This window comes from Gopherus evgoodei, chromosome 22 (assembly GCF_007399415.2).
Source record: "Gopherus evgoodei ecotype Sinaloan lineage chromosome 22, rGopEvg1_v1.p, whole genome shotgun sequence".
Lineage (NCBI taxonomy): Eukaryota > Metazoa > Chordata > Testudines > Testudinidae > Gopherus > Gopherus evgoodei.
Window position 1 is genome coordinate 5,191,945 of NC_044343.1, and position 24,404 is coordinate 5,216,348.

Below are 24,404 nucleotides of genomic sequence, written 5' to 3' on the forward strand. Positions count from 1 at the left end.
TGGTCTACTGGGTAATGCAGGGGACTGGAGTCAGGGCTTCTGGGTTCTAGACCAAGCTCTGGGAGGGAGCGGACAAGGAATCCAAGACACACACTTCTTGAGTGATCGTGGGCAAGTCACTTCCCTACTTCTGTGCCTCAGTTTCCCCCATCTGAGGAACAGGGATACTACCACACACCTATTCCACTGGGGAGTGGGTTGTTATGACGCTTAACCAATTCCCAGGGTGCTTTGAGATCCCTGGCTAGACAACACTACAGAAAGACGTGAAGAACCCAAGCACGTATCACTATAAAAACAATTTTTATGTAACTCCCCCCTCCCAATTAAACCAAAACGCCACAACATGATACAAAAGGAGACAGAATCCAAAGGCAAATTCCCAAGAAAACGGTCTGAGAATAAAGGAACTGGATCCAGAATGATGATGAAAAAGAGCAACCTCCCAGGCTGGGGCCTAGTCTGACTCAGCGGCTCCAACGTAGGAGACTGTATGTGTAATCCATGTAGCACCCAATGCACCTCCCACCAAGGGTTAATCTCATGCCCTGAAATACCCCACCAACATGGGAGCAGGGCTGTAACCCCCGCACCCCGCCCCATAAACCCCCCGCACTTGGACAGAAAGCTACTTCCCTCCCTCCTGCGCACTAAATGAGCCAGCTGAACAGGCGGGGGCGGAGAGAGAGGACTAGGGCTTCCAGCAGGCGTCAGTGTGCCGCTGGCTCAGGCCCAGTGACTGTCAGGCCCAGATTTGGCATCGATGGGAAATTCCAAGCCTGCCCCCCAGCCAGTTGGTTTAGTGCAGAGGATTCAGGGCCAAGCAGCAGCATCTCCACTCGGGGAGGAGGAGAGACACAAAATCGCCTCCCCCACTCCAGGGTGTTAGGAGATAAAAGCAGCACCTGTTGCTCTGTCCGTGCACCATGGCAGAGTAAGGAAAAGGGGAGGCCGGGGAAGAGGAGCGGGGTGTCCCCCTGTATCTGCCACCCCTCTGCCCCCAACCTGGTAACAGTTCCCTTGAGCATCTCCATTCGCACCAGTCTGGTCTCCCGCGCGCCCGGTGCCCTCAGTCCAGAATGCTGTGGAGATCCCACCGCACTTCCCCTGCGTGCACCGATGCGTGTGAAAACGGTCATGGAGGACTGCGTGTACAAAGCGTGTCTGACGGCACATGCAGTGTCCTGCCTACATGTGCCTGGCTGTTGGGTGGCTGAGTCTGCGTGTGGATGCCTGGTTGCTTGGCGTGTGCTGCGGATTTCCACGGGAGGTCGCGTGGCCATGTGGACTGCCGGGCTCACGCGTCCATGGGCACTGGCGCCGGGGGGGGGTAGCCGCCTCCTCGCCGAGAGCTCTGCAGGGCTGGGCGGGGGCGCGCGAGGGCTCGGGATGAGCGCTCATTTGGCTGACTTAGTGATGATACGGGCAGAGAAGTCAAAGAGGTTCTTATTGATCTTCCTGAGCGTGCTGATTTCATCCTCCAGCTCTGTCACTTGGATCTTCAGCTGCTCCTGGTCTCCCATCAGGTTCTGCAGGGAGAGGGTAGCAGAGGGGGCTTGGAGGAGGGGGCTCGACTCCCCTGGCCCGAAGGGGACAAAGTAACCAGGGTCTCCCCAAGATGACAGTAACCCCCCAAACCTCTTCTTTTCTACCCCCTCATTCCAGGTTCCCTGCCCTGAAGCCTCTCAGCTTGAGTCACCCCCTAACTCTGGGCTGGGAGGGTTCCCAAATTTTGGGGAGCGCGTTTAACAGACCTTCCTGGAAGCCTTAGGGAGCACCCTGCTTCCAGGGGGACCCTGTGTGCCCGGAAGGAAGTGCCCCCACTTTCAGACCACCCTCCACTGCCAACCCTTGCTGAGCCCTGCTGAGGCCCCCAGGGGTGTGTGTGGGACTCACCTTTTCCCTGGTCAAGCACATCTGCGAGTACAACCGGTCAGCCTTTTCCAAGTAGCTCTCCCCAACCACCTGCACGGAAACACATTGGAGGGGTCAGTGAGGCCATGAGCCCATTGTCTTACCATCCCCAAAACCCACTGCGGGACCCTGCAGTGCCCAGAGACTGTCCCAGCGCCGCAGGCACCTGGCTGAGCCGGATGGGCTCATGTGGGACCTTGTGCACACAGGCTGCAGCCACGATTCTCATTTCCAAAAGGAGACGCTGGTGCTACAGACGAGATCTCTCCTCCTCACTCCGCCGTCGGCTGAACAATGCCCACTCCCCCTTCCCCCCACCCACCGCCCCTGCCCTGGCGCATTCCCCTTGGTACATCCCCGAGATGAGAGCAGGAGCTCCAGTTCCCAGTCCCCCCTTCTATTCCCTGAGGACCTGTGGCTCCCAACCCCTTCCAGATTGTGCTCTGAACCTGGCTATGCTGCTGCTCGCAGGTCAGGGAGAGGCCAGAGGTCAGGTTTTACACACCACTTTCCTGTCCAGCACGAGAACTGCTCTTCCCCTGCAGAACGACCAGGGAGGTGGTTAAAGGTCAGAGAGCTGAGCTGGAGTTTGCGACCACAAACCCCAGTGATGCAGTGGAGCTGGGAGACATTGGGGGGGGGGGGGGAGGAGGGGTATGCAATGGCCTAATGGTTAGAGCAAGGGATTTCCCAGCTCTGCCACTGACTTGCTGTGTAACTTTGGGCTAGTCACGAGCAGCCTGGTTTGCAAAGGTGCTCAGCTGACTTCCCTGGGCGCCAGGCCTCCCCAGGCTCTGAAAGGCAGGCTGCATGCCTCAGCTCCCCGGTCTCCACGCGGGCACAGGGCCGTGGTGCAGCTGCAGGCTGGGAGAGGAGCGAGGGAAGGACTGCGGAGGGCAATTACAACCGGGCGCAAGTTGCCTTTGCCGAGCAGAGCTGCAGGGGACGCGGCACTGCCAGCACCTGGCCTTGAGCTCTGCGGGTGTGCAGGGCTGCAGAAGGGACAGAGAAGAGCTGCCGGCGAGACGGAGGTCTCCAGCCCAGCAGGGCTCGCGTTGCTCCCCTCTGCCCAAACGAACACACACAGGGGCTGGGGTACGCTGCTGGGGAGAGAGGAACGAGCAGAGGCGGGACAGGGGAGTGAAGGGGGCACATAATGAGCCTGACTGTTACTAATACACATCCCTGCAGCACTGTGTGTGGCCCCCAGCCAGGCACCAATCCCCCGTTGCTGAAGCATGACCAGGCGCAGCGTGACAGCGCAAGGCAGGAAGGAAAGATTATTGTCCCAGCGGGCACTGCAAGGGGAGTCGTAGGGAGGCGGCATTAATTTAGCTGCACGTAGGCATGGCCAGGGCGGAGAGGAGGGCGCTCAGACTCTTGTAGAAAGTGACCATGGGAATGTAGGGCCTGCTGCGTCCTCTGGATGTTTCACCGAATCAGTTCCTTGCCAGGACAGGAGCCGCGGGCCACCTTGGTCTCACCTACTCCCTGCCCCTGGACGTTACCGTTTAGGGCTCCTGGGAACGCAGGTGCTTTAGTTTAACTGAAGTCCCCACACTCGGCGTAGGAGCGTTTGGGTGAAACTGACAGGTCTGTGCTATGCAGGAGCTCTGACTAGAGGAGCAGATGGTCCCTTGCGGCCTTAAACTGTGTGCAGACTGGCCCTCAGGGCCTCGGTTTACATCAGTCGCTGCAGACAGCACCGTGCTGGGGCATAGGGCTGGCAGTGACCAGTGGTAAGAGCGCCCCCTACTGAGCCCCCTGCATCACAGCACCTCCTTGCACTCTGCTAGGGCAGAGGGGCAGCGCTGATTTCAAAGGGAGAGCACCTCTGACCGGGTCACCCACACAGCTCCCAGCAGCACGGCGCCCCCCAGTGCTAGGCTGAGGCACTGAGGTCAGCACAGACTCCAAGGGACGCCACCCCCACCCTGCTCCCAGCAGCCCCGTGCCCCCTAATGTGCTGGGGCACCGAGGCCAGTGCTGACAGAGGGAAGCCAACCCATCACCACCCCATCCTGCAGCACTTGGCATCGCTCATACAGTTACCGAGCTGGCATGACTCTGCTTGAGGTGACCAGATGTCCCAATTTTATAGAACAGCCCCAAGATTTGGGGCTTTATCTTATACAGGCGCCTATTACTCCCCACCCCGTCTCGATTTTTCACCCTTGCTAGCTGCTCACCCTCCCTTGCACGATGAGCTTTGGGGAACAGACGAAATCACTGTGGTGGCAGATTCCACACAGCACTGTGGCTCCAGCGGCAACTGTAACAAAGTGGGGAGCAAGGATCTCGACCGCCTTTGGTGACATGACTGTGCAGAGGTGTGACCGGGGGAAGGGGACCGACACTGGCACTGCAGAAGTCGGGCACCTTTTCTTCTCTTCCCTCCTGTAAACCTGCTATTGCCCGGTGCAATCACAGCATGTGCTGCTAAGCCCCGACGGCCCATGGTTTCACAGAACCTGACCCGTTATAGCAGAAGGACAAAGCATCACAGGGAGCAGGCGACAAACTGTCCAGCCTGAGTGGGGGATGGAGGCTCCCTAACCCTCTGCAGGACAGCGCAGCCCTGGCTCGTTCCTGGATCCCTTTTCCACTCGCACTGTCTAATGCCCCTCGAGGGGAGGAGCTCCAGCTTCTCAGTCACAATCAGTTAGTTAGAAACCCCTTCAAAGCCAGCAATTCGTCAGGACACCTGGGGACAGTAAAGAACCTTCAGCCAAGATCTGCAGAGGAGGAGGGGTGGGGCGGAGCTGCTGGGCTCCTTCATTCTACATGAGAAAAGGGGCATCTCGCAGGGCAGGCGGATGGGAGCTCCGGGGCTTGTTCCGGAGACAGGCTGCCAGAGCAAGGTCCTCAGCAGAGACGTCCCTACACCTCTGGGGATAGAACCCAAGAGTCCTGTCCCCCTGCCACTGCTCTAACCACTAGAAACTCACTCCCCTCCCAGAGCCAGGAATACAAGCCTGGAGGCCTAACTCCCTGTCTCCCTTGCTCTAACCTCTAGATCAGCCCGATTTACGGACTGGCCAGTCGCAGGGGTGCTGGCTGTGAGGCTGGGGTTTCAAGCCGTTCCCATACACTACACAGGAGTATGGTATTCTGTAAATTGGGTGTCCATCAGGTCTCTCTGCCCACCTTCTCAGCATCAGATCAGCAGGGACCAGCCCCCTGCTTCTGCTCTGGCTGGTACGATCAATATCCATCACCCGCGCCCCCCAGGCCCAGCTCAGACGCCGGCATTGTTTGCTCCTACCTGCTGGTGGAGGCCAAGGCGCAGTGTCACCCCCTCGGCTCCTTGATCCTCGCTGCTCTCGGTCCCGTGCAGGTGTTTGCTGAATTTGGGCAGAGGCACGCTGGGCTTGCTGTCTGGGTTAAACATGTTGGCTGGGGCCAGCGTGATGAAGGCGTTTGTGACCGGGCCTGGGGATGAAGAAAAAGGACGAGCCGGTCAGGTTTACACAGTGCAGACGCTCAGGGGTCGCTGGGGCAGCCCAGGACACGAAAGGAAGGGCCGTGTGGCAGCCAGGACTCCTGGGATCCCTTCCTGGCTCTGGCAGGGAGTGTAGCTTTGTGCTGAGAGTCGGGACTCCTGGGTTCCAAGCCGTAAAAACAACCCCCAACTACAAGCTGATCAAGCCTGGGGAGCGACCTTAGTGACTCAAAGGCGCCAGACGCAGGACTGGGGGGGGGGGGGGCTGATTGAGGCAACGCGTTGGGCAGAGTCTGAGGCTGGGCTGCTTTGGGAAATAGATAGTGTGTGTGTGGGGGGGGGAGGTGCTGGACGGCCCCACAGGGGGACAGAGCAGCCCCAGCCTTTCACAAAGCCCAGGGAAGCACTCCAGCTGCTGAGGGGTTTAGCTCACTGAAAGGAGGCTGGAAGTGCTTGGGGACTCTCCTGCTTTGGGGAGAGAGCTGATGGTGTGACAGGGATGGGGGGCTTGTGCCTCCCAAAACTGGAGAAGAAAGCAGGGGGTGGCCTCTGTCTGGAACTGGAGCGTGTGCCAGGGAGAGGCGCCCAGGCCTCAGCAGCTGGAGGTTATGGGGTTACAGAAGTTGCAATGCTGACACTTGAGGGGAGAAGAGAACAGGCTGGGGGAGGGGGAAGGTTGGCTAGCAATCCTGCCCCCCTCGTGCACCTTCCATCCCTCCCCCCGCCATGCAGGACCCCTGAACCTCCACGGTAGTTTCACAAACGAACTAGATGAGCTTCCAAAACCCCCCAGGACGTGGAGGGAAGTCCCATCCCTCCCCACAAGCAGACCCCTGATTTGCTTCCCTCAGCTGCTGCAGACAGCTCAGCTCTGCCAGCCTCTTCCCTGGGAAATTGGGGTCTCACCCCAGAAGTGACCAGCGCCCACCCCGCCCTAATCCACGTAGGGCCGCAGGAGCCAAGGCTCAGGGTGCACTTTCCTTCCACCCATCCCAAGCCTTCCTGCCAGCGGTGCCGGATCTAGGGTCCCCTTCCAGGGGAGGGGGTGCAGAGTGTGTCTTTTGGGGCCCCTAGTGGTCGCTATTTAAAAACCAAGCAACCTGCCAGGAGTCAGGGCCTCGCTAGGCCCCTGGAAAAGCTTGGATCGGAGAAGTTAAAGAAGTAACGCCCAGACTAGCGTCAGTACTTTGCTGTGATGTACAATGTAGACAAAGAACAAAGCCTGGACACACTTTAGCCTGTCTGCAAGTAACCTGGGGACCCCAAAAATCGGGGAGGGGAGAATATCCTTCCCCCCTCCCCCCGCATTCCTCCCCCCAGAGTGCCAGGCTTTGCAGGTGCGAGATCCCTTGCAGACGGGGAGTGGCTCCCCCTGGAAAGAACAGCCCATCGCCTCTCCCCCCAGGGCGCTGGAGCAGGGTGTGCAGCGGGGAGGAGGCTGCCTGGGCGCAGCAGAGCGCAGCGGGCTGGCTGTCCTCTGCAGAGCGAGCTATCAATCACCGGCCTGCGCCTCGCAGGCACAATCTGTCACCCGCCCATCTGGCGTGGTTAACGAGCACTTTAATTACTGCTTTTACCCACACGGGCAACTGGTTTCCATTAGTCCTCCTGCCCCAACACTCCCCACCCCAGCCCAACAAACGCAAATTCTGCCTCCCCAGCTCAGAGGGCTCCATATGTTCTGGAGTAGCAGGTGTGAGCAGCTGCAGCATCCAAACGTGGCTCATCCAGAGGGGTGGGGAGAGGGGGGTCGGGGGTGTGGCCAGAACAGCACAGCGGTAGCCAATTAAAAACAAGCTTGGTGTGCGCCCCCGGGCAGGACTGGCCCTAGGCACCCCACGCGGGGAAGCGGGGGAGACAGCGTACCCAGCAGCGCTGTGGTAGACACAGCAGGACAGGTAAACGCCTTGCCTCTCCAGCTCAGAAACAGGCCTCCCCCAGCCACAGGCTGCTCTCCAAAACCACCCACTGCCACCATGATCCTTTTTTCAAAATGTTGCTCCCCTAGCCCCAAGCTGACAAACTTTGAGAGCATCCATTAGATTAGCCCCAGGGTCCCCAACAGGTCAGGCACCTTCTCAGGAAGGCAATTAGCAAGGAGTGCAGAGAGACCACAAGTCTCCAGAGCCGCCATAAATGATCCCGAAGCTCCGGCGCTGAGCCCAGTTCCTGTTCCCTGCCAGTGTGCCAGACTGCTGCAGGGCCTGGCAGCCGCATGGAAGGAGTAGGTGACTCCTTCCCAGAAGCGTTTTGTAATGGACGTATCAGCTATTGGCCAGCGAGCGGCTGCCTGCCAACGCGGCCACAGGGACTCAGTCGAGTAACCACAAACGAGATGACTTACCAGAACACTCCCTCCGACGTGCTAATACCCAGAGGCCCTAACCCAGGTCAGAGTCTCCAGAGCCCCAGCTCGGTGCTTTAGCCCCACGGCTGTCCCCTCGTCAGATCTCAAAGTGCTTCACAAAGATGGAGCAGCACCATTCGCTCCATTTTACAGATGGGGAAACTGAGGCACTGGGCGGGGACGTGACTTGTCCAAGGTTGCAAAGGGAATCAGTGGCCACACTGGGAACAGAACTCAGGAGACCTGGCTCCTAGTCTGCCACCCTCCCCACTCCATCATGCTGCCTGCTTTCTCCATTGGAAACTCCTCTGCTCTCGTCCTGGGCGGAGCCCAAATTCCCCCCCTCCTGGGCCTGTCAGGACGAAGGTCACTCAGGGATGTTTCTCCAGATTCGACGCTGCTCCCCCACCCGCATGTGTGTTGAGCGAATGCTAAGGCAGAGGGCTCAGTGACCGGGGAGCCCTGCTGGGTATCCCCGCCTAGAATCACAGCTCATCACTCAACAGCAGCTAGCACCAGCTCCTCAGAGTCCATCCGTCCACCCGCGCTGACAGGCTCCACTCCCAGCCTGCCACAGACGAGCAAACCTTGCAGGAAAGGCCCCTTTGCCCCATGCAAGCTATTGGCATAACACCCTTGGTCATCTCCAGCTGGGAGCCGCAGCATCACACCGCCCTCTGACTCCTTGGATCTATATCCGGCCTCCTCTGGCATTTGTCTCTTGTACTTCACTCTCCATCCGGGCCTGGGGGCAGCTCTCTCCTGCCCTCTGCACGGAGATCATCATTCTCCTGGCTGCTCTAGCCTGTAGGTCACCAGAACGTCAGCCAGGCCCATGCTCGTCTCTACCCCTCACGGGCGGGCTGCGGGACCACAGGGGCAGAGCACCGGTTTATGGGATGGAGCTGGCTCCTGGCGCCCTCCAGGCTGAGGGATGGCAGTGATCAGGGAAGGGGAGGGAGAGACCACTGGAAAGTCCCACAGCTCCAGGACGCGCAGCAGTGAATCCTGGCCTTTCCGTGGCACGGCAAGCTTGCTCGGGCCGTCTCCTGGGAAGATATACGAGGAGAGCGCCCAGGTGGGGCGGCAGCGCTCCCTGCATTAAATGCTCATCAGCTGGGTCTCCCCTTTATCCAGGCTGAAGCCTCTTCGACCAGGTGGGTGCATGGGAACACTGGAAAGGGGAGCCACTGGGGGTCGGGCTAGGAATAGCAGAGGCCAGCCTGGTTCCTGCCAGCCTCAGCCCATCATTCCCGGTGCCCTCAGGGGTGGGAGCTGCAACAGGGGAGAGCAGGCTACACCTGGTATCTCCGAGCCCCTCTCGCTAGGCCCAGCTGCCCCAAGCACGGGAGACGCTGCTTAAAAGGAGCAGCAGCAGCTGCCCCTTCAAGCCGTGGGACCGTAGCAGGCTGCACTTCCACAGTGTCCAAGGCACATGACAACTAACCCTCTTGCACACAGTCTACCCACAGTCTAGCTGGGACCAGGGGAACAATCTGACTTCGCGCCCTGCATGGGATCCGGATGAAGCAGGAAATCAAAGCCCTGCTGTCATTCACCATCAATGGTGCTTCAGCGGCCCGCATGTTTTCAACGACTGACCTGGGGCTGTATTATCAAGCAGGGCTACAGGTGATGGGGGCCGGCTAGCTAGGAGGGGAATCTTTATGTGCATAGGTGTGAATGGTGATTTCCCCCCGCCACCTCCCACCAGCCTGCTAGCAACAAGCCCATCTAAACAGCCTGGGCTGGCAGAGGCTCTGGTGTGTCATGCTGTGCTGAGGTTGCTAAGTGAAGTGAATCTGTTGGGCCTGGGTCACCCTCCTGCCCATCCCCTCACGCCGCTGCCTCCCCTGAGAGCATGGAGACAAGCAGTAAGAGACGATGGCAATGTGGAGCAAGGCCTCGGGACTCAGACACCCACACTCCCACAAGAAGGCAGAGGGAGTGGAGATGCCGCCTTCTCTAGCCATGTCCCAGTACAAAACCCCTGGGAATTAGCATCCTCCCAGGCACTTGGCTGACGCTGGAGCAGACAGACAGAAAGAACCCGGCCAAAGCCTTGCCATGCAGCAACCCACCTGCTGCTCCAGTAGGGCATGAAAGCCTCATCACGGAGCCCCCGGGTGCATCCGCAGCCCGGCCCAAGGAGCTCGCGAATCTGCATGTTCTCAACATCTGCAAAAGCAGCTGCGAGTGGCATCCCTTGTGGGCGGAGCTTATTTTGTGGGTGGAGCTTGGAAAACATTACCCCTTCCCTCCCCTATCTGATTCCTGCAGCGCAGCCGTGGGTGCCTCTCTCCAGCTGTAAACTCGCCAGGGGAGCAAGGGGGTTAAGCCACCCCCAGCCCTACAGCAGCAGGCTGAGGGCTCAGCTCAGACTGTCTCACACAGGGAAAACCGGCGCAAATCATTTGCTCCTGACTCGCTTCGCTATGCTCTGCAGGGTCGCATGGTGGAGAGGGAGGGGTGCGCAGAGTCCTGCTCACCTTTGTGATTCACTGTCCGCAGGCACTGCTTGCTCTGGATATCCCACAGCCGGACTGTTTCGTCGTGCGAGCCGGAGAGCAGCAGGCTGCCGTCCGTGGAGACGGACAGACACGTCACCTGGTTCCTGTGGACAGAGGGCCAGCGGTGAGAGACTACGAGGGCCTGAGTGGCTGCGCTGCCCCGTGCTCGTGGCTGTGGCCAGTGGGTTACGGAGACACAGTGGGGATGCGCGGACTGGCCTGGAGGTTAGGAGGGAGACACACAGGGCACCCCACTGGCTGGCCACCTCCACTCCCCGTAGGTGGGCTGGCCTTACAGCCAACAGCTGCACAGCAGGATTCAAGCTCCTCTGTCTTGGGGTTGGAAGCACGTCAAGATGCCTCCTAGTTCTGCGCTCTGGCTAATGCAAGGAGCGGGCTAGACAGACCAGCATCCTGCTTTCCTCCCTGGGGTCACCGCAGGGCACGCATGGGAGGGGAGGGTGGTCTCTGAGACTCCAAGGCCTTGCTGGGACACAGGCATGGAAAGAAAGGGGATGTCACTAGTCATCTGCTGACTCAGGAGGGGAGGAACACTGATGGGCGTCCCTCTGCCGTACACCCCAATGCACACCCATCATTCACTGCAGACCCTGGGGTTGCTGAGGCTCCACTTTCATTCCCTGACATGCCCTGCCCAGTCCCTCCGTGCTCCACCTCCTCTTCTCCCCCAGCTGCTCCTGGTCTCTTCTCCCCATCGGAGGGGTTCAGTGGTGGTGCCAGTCCCAACAGGCCAGGTACCTTGGACCTGCCTGGCTCTTCAGATCACAACTGTGCAGGGACTTGGTTTAACAACAAAAATCATGGAGCTGGCACCATAGGCAGTGACTCCGTGGGTGCTTCGGGGCTGGAGCACCCATGGGGAAAAGTTAGTGGGTGCTCTGCACCCACCAGCAGCCAAGCTCCCCACTCCCTCCTCCCCTGAGTGCACTGCGTCCCTGCTCCTCCACCTACCTCCCAGCGCTTCCCACTCAGCTGCCACCGAACAGCTGTTTGGCAGCATTAGCACGCTCTGGGAGGAGCGGGTACGTGGCATGTTCGGGGAGGAGGTGGGGAAGAGGCAGGGCTGGAGTTGGGATTTGGGGAAGCAGTTGGAATATTGGCAGGGAGGGGACGGAGTTGGGGTGGGGACTTTGAGGGAAAGGATTGGAATGGAGGTGGGGCCTCAGGGAAGGGGTGGAATGGGAGAGGGTCCAGGGGCAGAGAGGGGGTCAAACACTCACGGGAAAGAGGGGAAGTTGGTGCTTATGGCTGGCACGACACGTGCCGTACCTCTCTGCTTGTGGGAACAGAACCCACACGGCCCAACTCCTCCCCGAGCCCCGCTCTAACCACTGAGAAACACTCCCCTCCCAGCCCAGGAGTCCAGAATGCCTGTTCCCCTCTGCAGTCTAAACACTAGGCCACATGCCTCCCAGAACTGGGAATAAAATCCAGGAGGCCCTCGCTCCAGGTCCTCTGTGCTAGCCACTGAATCACACTCCCTTGCAGAACTGGGCACAGAACCCGGTGCCCTGACTCGCAGTCCTCTCTCTCTGCACGACTAGACTCTCCTGCTCCCATGAGCAGTGGGGGCGAATGGCTGCAGTACAACTGCCCTTCCCTGGGTTATTGCTCATCTGGAATTCAGCTTGGTGTGTGGAGCTTGCAGAGCTGCTGCTTCCGGCTCCTACGAGCCATTGAGGGAAGAGGAGGTGGCAGCATAACATCACTGGAGTGACCTGGTGCTGGGAGCGGGGTGCTATTAGAGACAGAGCAGCTGGTAGAGCCATGCCTCACCTGTGTCCCTTGAAGATCTTCCCGTTCTCCCGCTCCGAGTGGAAGGCTCGGTCTCTTTGAACAGGCTGCAAGAGCCAAGGAAGGAGAGAAAATTAAGAGGAGAATCAACTTGGCTCCGTTTCCTCTGCAGAACTGCAAGCATCTCCCTGGAGCTCTGCTCAAGGGGAGAGCAGGACAGAGACAGAGCTGGCTGTGAGCCCCTCCCAGGCCTGACACCAAAGCGGCCCCGCGTTGTTGCAATCCCGTGTCGGGACGGCAACCACCCCAACACGGCACAGCATCGCCTGGGGTTACTGCCCGGGACAGGCAGCCGAGCAGGGGAGATGGAGCAGCCTTCACTCCATTGTCCCCTGAATCAGAGTTCGCCCCCTCACAGGGCTGGCAGAGTCCAAGCCCGGGAAGCGGAGGTGAAGGGGCGTGCTCTCTTCTGCAGCAGGGAGGGGGTCCAGCAGATGGACACCCGCACTGGGACACATACCCGGCAGGACACCCGCCGGCCAGTGGGCTCCTCCCAGATCACTCACCCAGGCACAGAGGTCGACCTGAAAGATGGAGCCGTCCATGCCGCCACAGAACATGTGATACTCGGAGAGGTCAAGGGTCACCGCCATGATGCCCACATCAAAGAGGACAGAGAGCAGGAGCTCTCCAGAGGAGATTTCCCAGAGCTGGGGGGGAGGGGGGGCAGGGAGAAAGGGGGACAAAAGGATGAATTAATTGTTTAGGGATAGCATTATTAGAACATGTCGCCCTTCCTTAGCACCTTCCAGCAGGGAGGCTTGCAGCACTTCACCAGCATTCACTAACCTGCCTGGGAAGGAGCAGCATCACCCAGGCTACAGATGGGGAAATTGAGGCACAGACTCACCAGCCTAAGGTCAAAGCAAGGAGTCCTGACCAGCCCTGTCCTCCTCACTAGATGACACTGCCTCCAGGATACAGATGGGAACCAACGCTGCTCAACACAGGAGGGTTACCCAGCCTCCTGCATTCCCTCCATCCCCCTCCCTTCATCCACTTCCAATAAAGCCGCCTGATCAGTTCAGGCTCCCGCCTTTTAATCTATGCTCTACAGCTGTCTCCTCATTCCTGGATGCTTTTCATTCTCCCCGGAGCTCACAGTCCAAGAGGGGGAGCATTGCTTAGTGGTCAGATCACAAGGCTGGGTGTCCCAGCTGCCTCATGGCCTCACTGCATGGCTGGACAAGCCCCTTAATCTCTCTCTGCCTCCCCGCCTGTAAAACGGGGATCATATCCCCTGGCAGTTTCCCCTCCTAGGGACCCCCCGGAATATTTTAATGTCCCCATACTGCAGCCTGTATGGCTCGGTGCTCCTATCAGATGGAGGGATTTCCAGCTGGGTACGACTCAGAGGACTCTAACGAGGCACCTCCCTGGAGAGTGGGGAAGCTGCCAAGCACATGGTGACATCGGTTTGAGGTGACAGAATAGCTGCTAATGTTTGGAGGAGAAACCCCATTAGGACTGGCAGATCTGAGTCACCGGAGAGTGCGCCAAGGACCTGAACTGACTGCAAACTGCACCCGGCAGCTCAGCCGGAGAGAGGCTAGAGCTTAACCCTTTGGGAGCCGCGCATGCCCTCCATGACACCTGTTCATCCGGCCAGCAGCACAGAAACCACAGGCTGGGACTCCGGAGCTGCCAGATCCAGCCCTTACCTTCACCGTCTGGTCGAGGGAGGAGGTGGCCGCTCGTGCCAGGGGGCCTCCGAAGCCGCAGCACAGGTCTGTAATGGGCAGGCTGTGTCGAGACCACACGTGGCGGGGCTCCGGGATCTGGGAGTGCTCCACCTGCAGGGTGCTGCCATGGGGAAGAATAGAGTGCGTGTGTGTGGGGGTTAATGCAGCAGGGACAGCGCAGCTGCCATGTGAGGGAGCAAGGGCTGCGGTGGGGATGCAAGCTCCAGGGAGCAGCAGTGCAGCTGGGGGGAGAGCGAAGGCCCATCTGCCAACACCTGGGAAGCCAGGCTGCAGAGGGGTCTGGGATGAGGGTTCACTTTGCAGTGGGGTGAAGGAGTAGCGCCCTCTCCAGCAGATTAAGCCAATGACAGTTTCCAAAAGGAGCCAGGCCAGTTCCCCCTTGGCCGAGAGGCCCTACGGGGATGCTCGTGGGAGCCGGGGAAGGGAACGACTCTCTGCAAGAGCGAGCTCAGCATCGTGGAGATGCTGTTCGACCCCAGCAAGGAGACCAGGATCAGAGCTTACAACTGTCCTCGGCTCTGAAATGTCTCAGCCGTGTCTCATCCCGCTTGTGCCACTTCGTGGAGCCACCAACGGGCAAAAGCCCCCACCCCCGAGACAACGGCAGGGCTGGCACCTGCTGGTGCAGCCTGGCATAGCTCCTTCCTGTCCCCCTGGATGGACTTAGGTGCCCAGGGTGTTCTAGGCTCGTCTGCCTCCCAAAAGCAGCCGCAGCAGGAGCCAGGCTCATTTTGCCACATGCCCCAGGATGGGGTCGGTTAGGACGCTCAGGGATGACAGCCTGGTCTCGGCGCAGCAGAAGCCGTCCTGCGACCAGCGACTGCTACTCCCCCCATCCAATCCTACCCCTCCCCTCCTCGGCGTCTGCACCAAGGTAAAGGCGATTCGGGCACAGGTGCTGCATGTCCAGCAGCCGCACAGGGTCAGACTGGTGCACACGGTTACAACTTAGTTACTGACATCCCTGCCCAGGGAGACTCACAGCTGCCCGGCGCTAGCTCAGACCGCATGCCACACCCCTTCGCCTCTGTGATGGGGCAGGTGGGACCCAGCCCACAGTAGGAGGGGACGTGCCAGCCAGCAGCAAAGCAGGCATCCCTGACACAGAGCAGAGAGAGGTCTATACGCTCTGGTGGACTTCACCCACTTTCTAGCCAGGGTAGGATGGCTCCCTGCCATACATGAACCATTTTGTCCATTAACCATAAGAATCCTTTGCGCTTCTCTATTGCCTTCATCAGAGGATCTCAAAGCACTTTACAAACATGGACTTAACATCAGCCCTCCCTTGGGCGGACCTGGCATGTGGCTCCACTCAGCAGACTGGGACAAGCACGACACCAGAGGGGTGAAGGGACTTACCCAAGGTTCCTGGCAGGTCAGTGGCACAGCGGAGAATAGACGACTACAACCCTGTCACCCCAGCCCCCCTGCTGTTACCGCTAGACCACACTCCTCTCCTGGAGCTCGGAACAAAACCCAGGTGCCCCCACTTCCCTCCTGGAGCTGGAAAGCGAACCAAGGAACCCTGGCCCCCACTCTCCTGCTGTAGCTAACTAGAACATGCTTCCCTCGGAGAACTGGGGCTATAACCAGGACTCCTGTGTCCATAGACCCCTGATCTAGCCATTAGGAAATGCTCTCCTCAGAACTAGGAATAGAACCCAGGCATCCTGCCTCCCAGTCCTCCCTCCCCCTCGTTACTAGACAGCATTCCCCACTCAGAGCTAGGGAGAGAACTCTGGAGGTCTGACTCCTAGTCCACGTGACACCAACTCAAACACACACGGGGTTCCCGCATGTGTCTGGTTACATGGAGTGTGCTCCTTGGGAAGGAGCCTTTGACACAAGCAGTTTCCTCGTGTGCAGGAAATACACTTTGCCAGGGAGGTGGATCCAACCCGTTTATCTGCGTGGGCGTTTTCCTGCCTGCTTCTCCTGGGTTTCTATAGGTTGGCTTTAAAGGACAGAACATCCCTGGTGGAACAATTGAGTGCAACCCCTCACCGGGGAGAGAGTGAACAGCACCTGGCCCCGCTCCTGCTTCGCAGCCAGACAACAGCAGGAGGCTCCCCACAGCCACCGCTCCTGCACTGGGCTAGACAGCACCCCCGGGTGGGAGAAACCCAAATGTCCACTGCTCCCCAGCACCAGTGGATGGAGCCCCAGCCCCCACTGCAATGTGACGCTACCTGTAAAGGTTCCACACCAGGACCAGGCAGTCCTTGCCCCCCGAGAGAAAGTGACTGCTGTCGTCGGTAAAGCAGAGGCACGTGAGGTCTTGGTAGTGTCGATTCAGGATGGCGAGGAGGTTCCCACTGGAGACCTGGAAAACAAAAGAAAATGAACACGGGAAAGCCCCGTGTCTTCCCAGCCCCGGAAGCCCGGCTTCCAGCTCTCATTCCTTACTGGCCTTGGAGCAGCATCTAAAAACTCCCATCAAGACCCCGTTGAAAGCAGCAAAGAGGCCAGTCCCTGCCCCAGGGAGCACACAGGCAGGATGCAACAGGTAAATGAAAGAACTAAACAGCATGTGCGTGTGGCTGACCTTGCTTCGTTCATCTGCGGGCTTGAACAGGACCATGGCAGCTCGATGAGCTGGTACATCACATCGGGAGGCCTGCCCGCACTCCCCAAACTAACCTGTCACTTCAAAAGAGCTGTTCGCCCCCAGGGCCACGAAGAGACCCTTCGAAACGTGCCTGAGCATACACTGACGCAGCAACGTCTGCTTGTGTCTGCAGACGGCTTGAAACAAGTTTAGAGAACTGTCCCCTGTTAAACTCAGCTGGACTAGACTCTGGAACCTAATGTCAGTTAGTAGATCAACATGGATGCCTCTTTTGCTGCAGATCAAAAAACAAAGACAGAGAAACTAACAAAGGATTCTCCCAAGCTCCACCACTACTAGCTTTTCTCCCTGGTTTCTTGCCAATGAAGTTGGAGATTTGAGGTCCTAGGATGTTCCCACCAAGAACAGCTATGCCTCTAAAAAGACACACGTTCATTTTCCTGAGATCTAAATACCAGTGCTACTGAAAGAGGTGTTTTCTGATCAAGATTATTAGACTATTGCACATAAGACAGTAGGTGATGGGGGCAAGGGTGCATCTCAGAGTTACCATTATTGTCCCTCTGGGTTAGGTTCCCCAAAGAATAAGTTGCACCCCGACTCTGGTTCCCTGTCCTGTGGGGTAGCAGGGGATATCGGGAAGGAATTTTCCCTGCTCAGATTCTCTCTGAACTCATCTGGGCACAGCTAAATACCTGTAAGGCTGGAGGAGCCGCGAGCCCACCCAAGGATGCTGGACAAACACCTTTCCGGGGACATAAAGAGGACAGTTGCTGGGCTGAAATATTCGCTTCACTCCCTCGCTCTCATTAAGTCCAGGTGAAAGGCCCCGGCTGGGGCTCGGAGGAAACAGGACTCCAAAGAAACTGGGCCTCAGAGGTTTTGTTCAGCTTCAGGGCTGAATTGTTCAGCTTTCGCTGGTTGGCACGAGGCGAGGAACTGGCCCTGCTCTGGATGACAGAGGGCTCAAGATGAGAGGGCTGGGAAGGATCCATCTATCTAGGTACTTACCTGCCTCACAATCTTTCATGTGCTGAGAGTGCAGCAGGGCAGTGCTGCTGTTACCCCGTTTTACAGATGGGAAACCGAGGCACAGAAAAGAGAAGGGACTTGCCCAAGATCATGCAGGAAGCCTGTGGTGGAACTGAAGTTGGATCTCCCAAGACCCAGACCAGAGCCCTAATCCCTGGGCTAGCCTCTCTCTCTCTGGGATGGCGTAGATAGCCCAGCATCAGGGGTGAAACGCTATACTGCCTGGGACGGGAAGGTCCCCGCCCTGCTCAGCCCTTCAAGGCAGGTGAACTGAGCACCACGCAGCCCATTCTGTTTTGGTCTCTCTGACGCATCCTTACAAACCAAGATCCGTTTGTTTCGCCCGCACATTAGAGAGCCCACTTGTCATGGCAGCTTGCCCCCCTGGCATCCTTGGCAGATGTTTCGCTCCCCTACACTGCTGTCTGCTGTGCTGGACTTGGTTCCACCCAAGAGGTGGCCGCATTTCAGCCAAGCTGGGTGCACATCAAGTCAAGTTCTTTGGGACACTCTGGGAGAAAAGGTTGCTAATGGTGTTCCCCGAGGGCCTGGCAGGGAGGGAGCCACACAGAAGAGACAGATCCAGTTTCCAATTTGCTTTCAGATTTGTGCATAAAAAGAAGCCAAGCCTTGATGAAGTGGAGACTAGATGGACTCGCTGTTACGGCACGAGACTCCTGGGTTCCAGTCCCAGCTCTGGTTCTGTGCGGCCTCAGTAAAATCCCTTCCCTGTGCCTCGGTTTCTCCATCTACACAACGGGACAAAACACTTTCCTATCTACTGGGGGTGGGGAGTAGTTTGTGAGGCAGAGTTAGTCTGTGCAAAGTGTTTTGAGAGCACTGGCTGGAAAGGGCAGTATTGAGTAGATACAGCCAGAGAGAGAGCAGCTCACAGCATCTTTCACGGAGTTCCTGTGCGCCCAGCAGTCCCGACTCAGCACTTGGATTGAATTACTATTTTTACTGTACCATGAGCACATTTTAAAAGCAAAATCTGATAAATAAATATACAGCTGCTCAAACAACAAGGCTCCCTGGGACTGAGAGCTTTACAAATTAGACACTTCGCAGTTTAGCTCTGGGGCTGGGACCAAGTCATGTCTTTCTTATTTGCCCTAGGAAGCGTTTAGCACATTTTGGGGACCTGCATAAATACTACTAAAAAATGCTGCAATCATCAACACTTAAGGACCAAAAGAACTTTTAATTCGAAGATCTCAAAGCTCCTAACACAGATAGGCAAGCAGTATGATCTTCATTTTGCCAATGGCGAAACTGAGGCACGGAACTGCTATGCCAAGGTCATCCAGCAAGTCATTGGCAGAGCAGGGAATAAAACCCAGGAGTTCTGACTCTTGGCCCAGCTTATCTTGTCAACAGATTGTCAGGATGATCAAAACGATTGTAGACTTCCTTTTAAGCTGTGTCCCTACACACCACTTCCTACCAGCCACTTTGGGTAGCCTCAGCTCTAAGCCCAAAGGTGGAATGGGCCACAGGAAATTAAGCTCCCCTCTCCCCTCTGATCTGGGGATGATCAGAGCCAGCCAGCACCTGTCACCAGCCCTAACCTCCCATACAAATATTAAGTGGGAAAAAAAGTGCTCATCAGAGACGAGACCCAGCACCCTCTCACTGGGCCGCGTGGTGGGCCCCCTTCTCCCCATACATAGAAGAACAGGCTGCTGGAGCAGACCGGTAGGGGGGAGAAGCATCTGCTCACACAGCTGGCTACGACTCCCCAACGTGTGCCTGACAGCTCCACACAGCCATGTGCAATAACGCAAATGCCCTGTCAGGAAGGCAGCCCCTGCCCCCGTGTGGCACTTTCTTGTAACTGCACAAATGTGGGTTTCCACACAAGCAAAGAATGAGGAATTCCTAAATTATTTGGAACTGGCCTAGAAAGTCCTCGGCCAGTGAGAGAGCACAGAAAATGTGTCATTACTGATGACAAATGGGTTGGGACTTTTCAGTAACTGGACCGTACGCAAATCTCTGCACTCGGATCAGCTGTTGTCCCTGGAACTCGGGTCATATGACAAACATGTGCCTCAGTTTCTCCCTCTCAAGGATTGCTGAGTCCTTGTGCCTCCTTGGAGCTTACATGCATTTTTTTTTAAACCCAGTTAAGTCTCAAAAATATTCAGTGAAACTTTCAAGCTGGGTCCCAGCTTAGCAGACAGTTCTGTGCCGGTAACACATGGCACATCTGGTTTTTTCACGGCCGTGAATTGCCAGGGAAAAGGCATGAATGGATCAGAAGGCCTAGAACAAAGAATCGGACCCATGGCACCATATATTTCAACTCACCATTTCCTGAGCTAATGCATACCTTGGCCTTTGGAGGCAGAGCGTGGCCTAGTGGTTAGTGCAGGAGCTAGGACTCCTGGCATGATTGAAGGCCCTATCACTGATTCCTGGTATTACCTTGAGCAAGCCCCCAACTCAGTGTCTTAGGTCTCAGCTCACAAATGGGCGTAATCCTCTCCCCCCGATCCCAGGGGCACTGTGGAGTTTCATTAATAAAGTGTTTTGGTTGAAAAGCATTCAAGAGCTCAGGCTGTGTCCATTTTGCCTACAACACAAGTCTAGTCCATGAACAGGAAGCACCCTGAAGCTATCACCTACATAACCAAAGTACCAACCAGAAGTCCTCTCTTTATTAAGTGCCAACGTGATCTGTGTTGTCCTCAACCAACAATCCTTGCCCCTATGGGAAACGAAAGACGGAAGCTGCGCAGTCATGCTCATTATAGCAAACATATTTATTTTTTTCCAATAGCCTATTGAGCGAGCTTGTGTCACTGTAATGGTGGCAGCTTTTCAAGGGGGGTTGTTTACCAATATGTGGTCTGATTTCTAACTCAACAGCCCTCAGACTTCTTACCTCCCACAAATAGATGCTCTCAGCAATGCCTGCCAGGATGTAGAGACCATTAGGGGAAGCTGTCAGGCAAGTCACCAGCCCAGGGCAGATGATCTTCTGCTGGAGTTGGTCCTAGGAGTACAAAGAATGCAGGGGGGCATTAGCCTTCAGGGAGTGGGCAGAGATTCACTGGGGGGGTGAGGGGTCGGATCGCAGAAAATGATTTTCACTGAGCCTCTCAATGTTTAGTGCGCGTCCTTAATACATGGTTGGTTTCTCTGCTTGTACCACTGGAGTTTGCAGATGAAACAGAGGAAGGATGGGGTGAGAAAGGAGCAGAGAAGGAAGATGATGGAGCAAAGGAGGAAGATGAAGGACAGACAAAGGCTCTCTTCACACTGTGGTTTCAATTGTACCAGCGACAAGACTGCTGGGGATTTTACTGGTTTGGTTTCAACTACCAAAGCGGAGAGAGATTCAGTTAAAAGGAAAGGGCCTGGGGGCTGAGGGAGTTGATCGGAGGTGGGGGCTCTGGGAGGGGTGAGGTGGGGCTGAGGAAGTTGGTCGGAGGCAGGAGCTCCGGGGGGGCAAGATGGGGGCCGGTGGTGGGGCCGAGGGAGTTGATCGATGATGGGGGCTCTGGGGGGATCCTGGGGCTCCGGGGAGTTGAGAGGTGGGGCTGAGGGAGTTGATCGGGGGCAGGGGCTCCAGGGGGGTGTGGCGGGGGCCAGAGGGGGGACTGAGGGTGATCAAGGGTGGGGGCTCCGGGGGAATCTCAGGGCTCTGGGGGGCTGAGGTGCAGGCCAGGAGGGGCTGAGGGAGTTGATCGGGGGTGGGAGCTCCCAGGGGGGTGGGGGCTCCTGGGGGGGATGAGAGAGTTGAGCGGGAGCTCCGAGGGGGAGATCCCGGGGGCGGGTCCGAGGGGGCTGATCAGGGGGTAGAGGGGAGTCCGGGGGGCAGGTCTCGGTTGGGGTGATGGGGGCCCGAGGGCTGATCGGGTGGCAAAGGGGGGCCCGGGGGAGGCTCCAGGGGTTGATGGGGGCTGAGGGGGTCTGGGGGGAGTTGATCAGGGGCGGGGGCTCCAGGGGTTCATGAGGGCCCAGGGGCGGGTCTCGGGGGGCCGGGGGGGCTGATGGGGGGCAGAGAGGGGTCCGGGGGGCTGATGGGGGGCAGAGGGGGCTGATCTCAGGGGCTGATGGGGGCTGACGGGGGCTCGGGGGGCTGATGGGGGATCGGGGGTGGTCTCGGGGGGGCTGATAAGGGGGCCCGGGGGGCAGAGGGGGGCCCGGGGAGCTGATGGGGGGCAGAGGGGGCGGGGCTCGGGGCCCCGGGGGGGCTGATGGGGGGCAGAGGGGGCGGGGCTCGGGGGCTGATGGGGGGCAGAGGGGGGCCCGGGGGGCAGAGGGGGCGGGTCTCGGGGCCCCGGGGGGGCTGATGAGGGGGCCCCGGGGAGCTGATGGGGGGCAGAGGGGGCGGATCTCGGGGGCTGATGGGGGCCCGGGGGGGCAGAGGGGGTGGGGCCCGGGGGGCTGATGGGGGGCAGAGGGGGCGGGGCTCGGGGGGCCGATGGGGGCAGAGGGGGCGGGGCCCGGCACCTTTCTCTGCAGCTCCCAGACGCTGATGTAGCCCTTGCCCAGCTGCGCCCCCAGCAGGTGCTCCCCGCCCAGCAGCGCCAGGCCCCGCGCCCCGCTGTTGCCGCCCCGGTAGCCGGGCAGCGCGGAGCCCGAGTGCAGCTCCCACACCGAGCAATTGCTCAGCAGCCCGGCGGCGTCCGTCACCAGCGCCACCTCCATGGGCGCCGCCATCTTCTCCGGTCCGCCCACACCAACGAGAGCGCCGCCGGACCAAGAGCGGCCACCGCTTGACAACGAGGCGCCGGGCAACCAAAAGGAAGCGCGGCTCAGCGCCTCCCTTCGCCGGGGGCTGCGTCCGCCCACGTGCTCGTGAAGCTAAGCAGGAGGCAGCTGGTCCCAGCTGAGGATGGGAGACCCACGCGCTGTGATGCGTCCCCCGGCAGGGGGCGTTCTTTTGATGTTAGCCTGATTTCAATGCTCCAGCCGGGGGCTGCAGCTGCAGGCTGGGAAGGGGTTGCTCCTTTTTCCATGTCAGGGCTAAGCCTAATGGTCCACTGGGGTGCTGAGCAGCATGGGGTGGGAGCTGTCCCCTCCTGAGCACCGCACCCCAGTGCTGCAGGCAGCTGGGAGCACAGCCCAGCACTAGGGGTGTCCTTCTTCAGGGAGAGGAGGAGAGGGGTCGATGCTGCACCTGCCCAATTCGACTTGCTTGGTGGGTGTCCCTGGGCTGAGCAAGTCATGGTTGATAAACTTAACTTCCAGGGCTGGATAAAAGGGGTGGGGGCATTTCAGGAGAAGGCTGGGCCGGGACTGCACGGAGGTGGATTCCTGCAGGTCCCTGGTGTAACTGACTCACTGCTGTTACAAGGGAGAGCCCAGGACCCCTGAGTTGATCTGGTGAATTCCTGCCTGCATTGGGGCTAATGTTCCATCCGCCTCCTCCCCACCCCCACCCGCCAATCAATCTTCCTCCCCCTTTTTTTTCCCTGCAGGCATCAGGATTTATTGGCTACTGCTCATTGCCTTGTTTCACAGGTCAAAGGTCGCCCGCTCAGCCAGACCCTGTAGCTAAATCATATGAAGATGCAAGTGACCTTTACCTGGAATGAAGAGCAGCCGGTTGTGGAAGTGATGGGAAGTGAATTTCCCCTAATGGTTTCAACACTCGCGTGTATCAGGTTTCTCTTGCCGCTTAAGAGAAAGGCCTCCCCCGTGCAATAATATTCCTCTTTGAAATACTTTACAAACCGTCAGCTTACAAGTCCTCTGAAGGCAGCATGGGTCTCAGAGTGGAGGGTTCGTTGCCATAGTTATATATCAAACACCTACAGAAACGCAGCCAGCCACGGGTGGGCTGCAGGGTCGGAGCCCACGTGGCTCACAGCACAATGCACAGTGGTAATGGCAGGAGGTGGAAATTTTGGCCGTGGCCTTAAGGCAAATGGAACCTGCCGAGGTCTGATAGTGTCGTGCACGACGCTGGGACCTTTAGAGCGTGCAAGGCTTTCAGCTGAGACTCTAAACGTGAGGCCATTGCAGAACCGACGGGGCTCGGTGGAAGGTTTGTCCTGGTGCCTTTGGTTTAAGTTTCCCCTCCCTTTGCGGTCAGGGAGCGTGTTTCATTCGGGGGATGGGGGGCTGCGTTTCATGGTGCTGTGTGGCTATATTGCATGCTAAGGGATCCTTCAGGAAGAGGAGGGCTCGCTGCGAATGGGAGCTATCGAGCTGCAGAGCTCCGAGAGCCTTGTACAAAGGCGGGTCAGTATCGCTATCTGTTAGACAGGAAAAACGGAGCGTGTGGGAGAAGGGACTTGCCCAGGGAGACACAGCAAAGGCAGTGGCAGAGCTGCGAACAGAACCCAGGAGTCCTGGCTCCTGATCTTATGCCTTAGTGCATGGTGCCCCCTCTGAGAAGAATGCAGTGCCTCAAAGACAGCCCAGGAAATAGCTGGCACTGCTACAAAAGAGGAATCACAACCAGTTCAAAATTAAAACTCTGTCCCAGGGAATCCCTGTGGCCTAAGCCCTCGGCCCTGCCAGAGCTCCCATTTGAGGTACAGCTGGCTCCCCCCAGCAGGACGTGCCGGTGCCAGTGCCAGGGAGGGGAAAATATGAAATGCTTTTCTCTCCCGTGCTGTCATTCATTCAGCCCCCTCACCTCTTTTACTCGCTGACCCAGGCTGGGTGGAACTGACTGCAAAGTACTAGGGGACTGAACTTCCACGGGTGGCTCAGGTGCCTCCTGGCACGACACCGGGGAGCAGGACTCCTGGGTCCTATCCCCAGCTCTGTCCCTGACTCACTGCCTAATGCACCGCAGGGGGTGGGTTAAACTCTTGCCAAGGAATAAACCAAGCTGCTTCTGGAGCTTGGCAGATGCTGCCCCTGATTAGCCCAGCATGTGGGTGCTGGAAGGTGAGCTTCGGCCCTCAGCCCTACCTTGTCCCTATAGCTCTGGGGATGGCAGCAAGGGGCCAAGTGCAGCATTCGTGCTTCTTGAAGGGGGGGGCTGGAATCCTCCCCTGCTTCTGGACAGCTGCCGTGCCTGCCGATAGGATTCTACACTGAGCACAGATGGGCCGGAGTGGCCTCAGGTCACCCGGCTCAAGACTCTCTGCCAGCTGGA

The 24,404-nt window shown here is 58.2% G+C and overlaps 1 protein-coding gene across 1 annotated transcript; it reads right to left on the bottom strand.

The window, feature by feature from the left end:
• Window positions 1–284: 284 nt before the first annotated feature.
• On the bottom strand, window positions 285–22,034 carry WDR18 (WD repeat domain 18). The gene is made up of 10 exons (XM_030540541.1): window positions 21,800–22,034; window positions 20,226–20,336; window positions 15,924–16,057; window positions 13,690–13,831; window positions 12,535–12,678; window positions 12,011–12,075; window positions 10,193–10,317; window positions 5,180–5,346; window positions 1,897–1,965; window positions 285–1,529 (listed from the first exon to the last, which is right to left on the bottom strand). The coding sequence occupies exons 1-10, from the start codon at window positions 22,007–22,009 to the stop codon at window positions 1,398–1,400; spliced, it is 1,299 nt and encodes a 432-aa protein (XP_030396401.1). The 5' UTR covers window positions 22,010–22,034; the 3' UTR covers window positions 285–1,397.
• Between the last annotated feature and the right edge of the window lie 2,370 nt (window positions 22,035–24,404).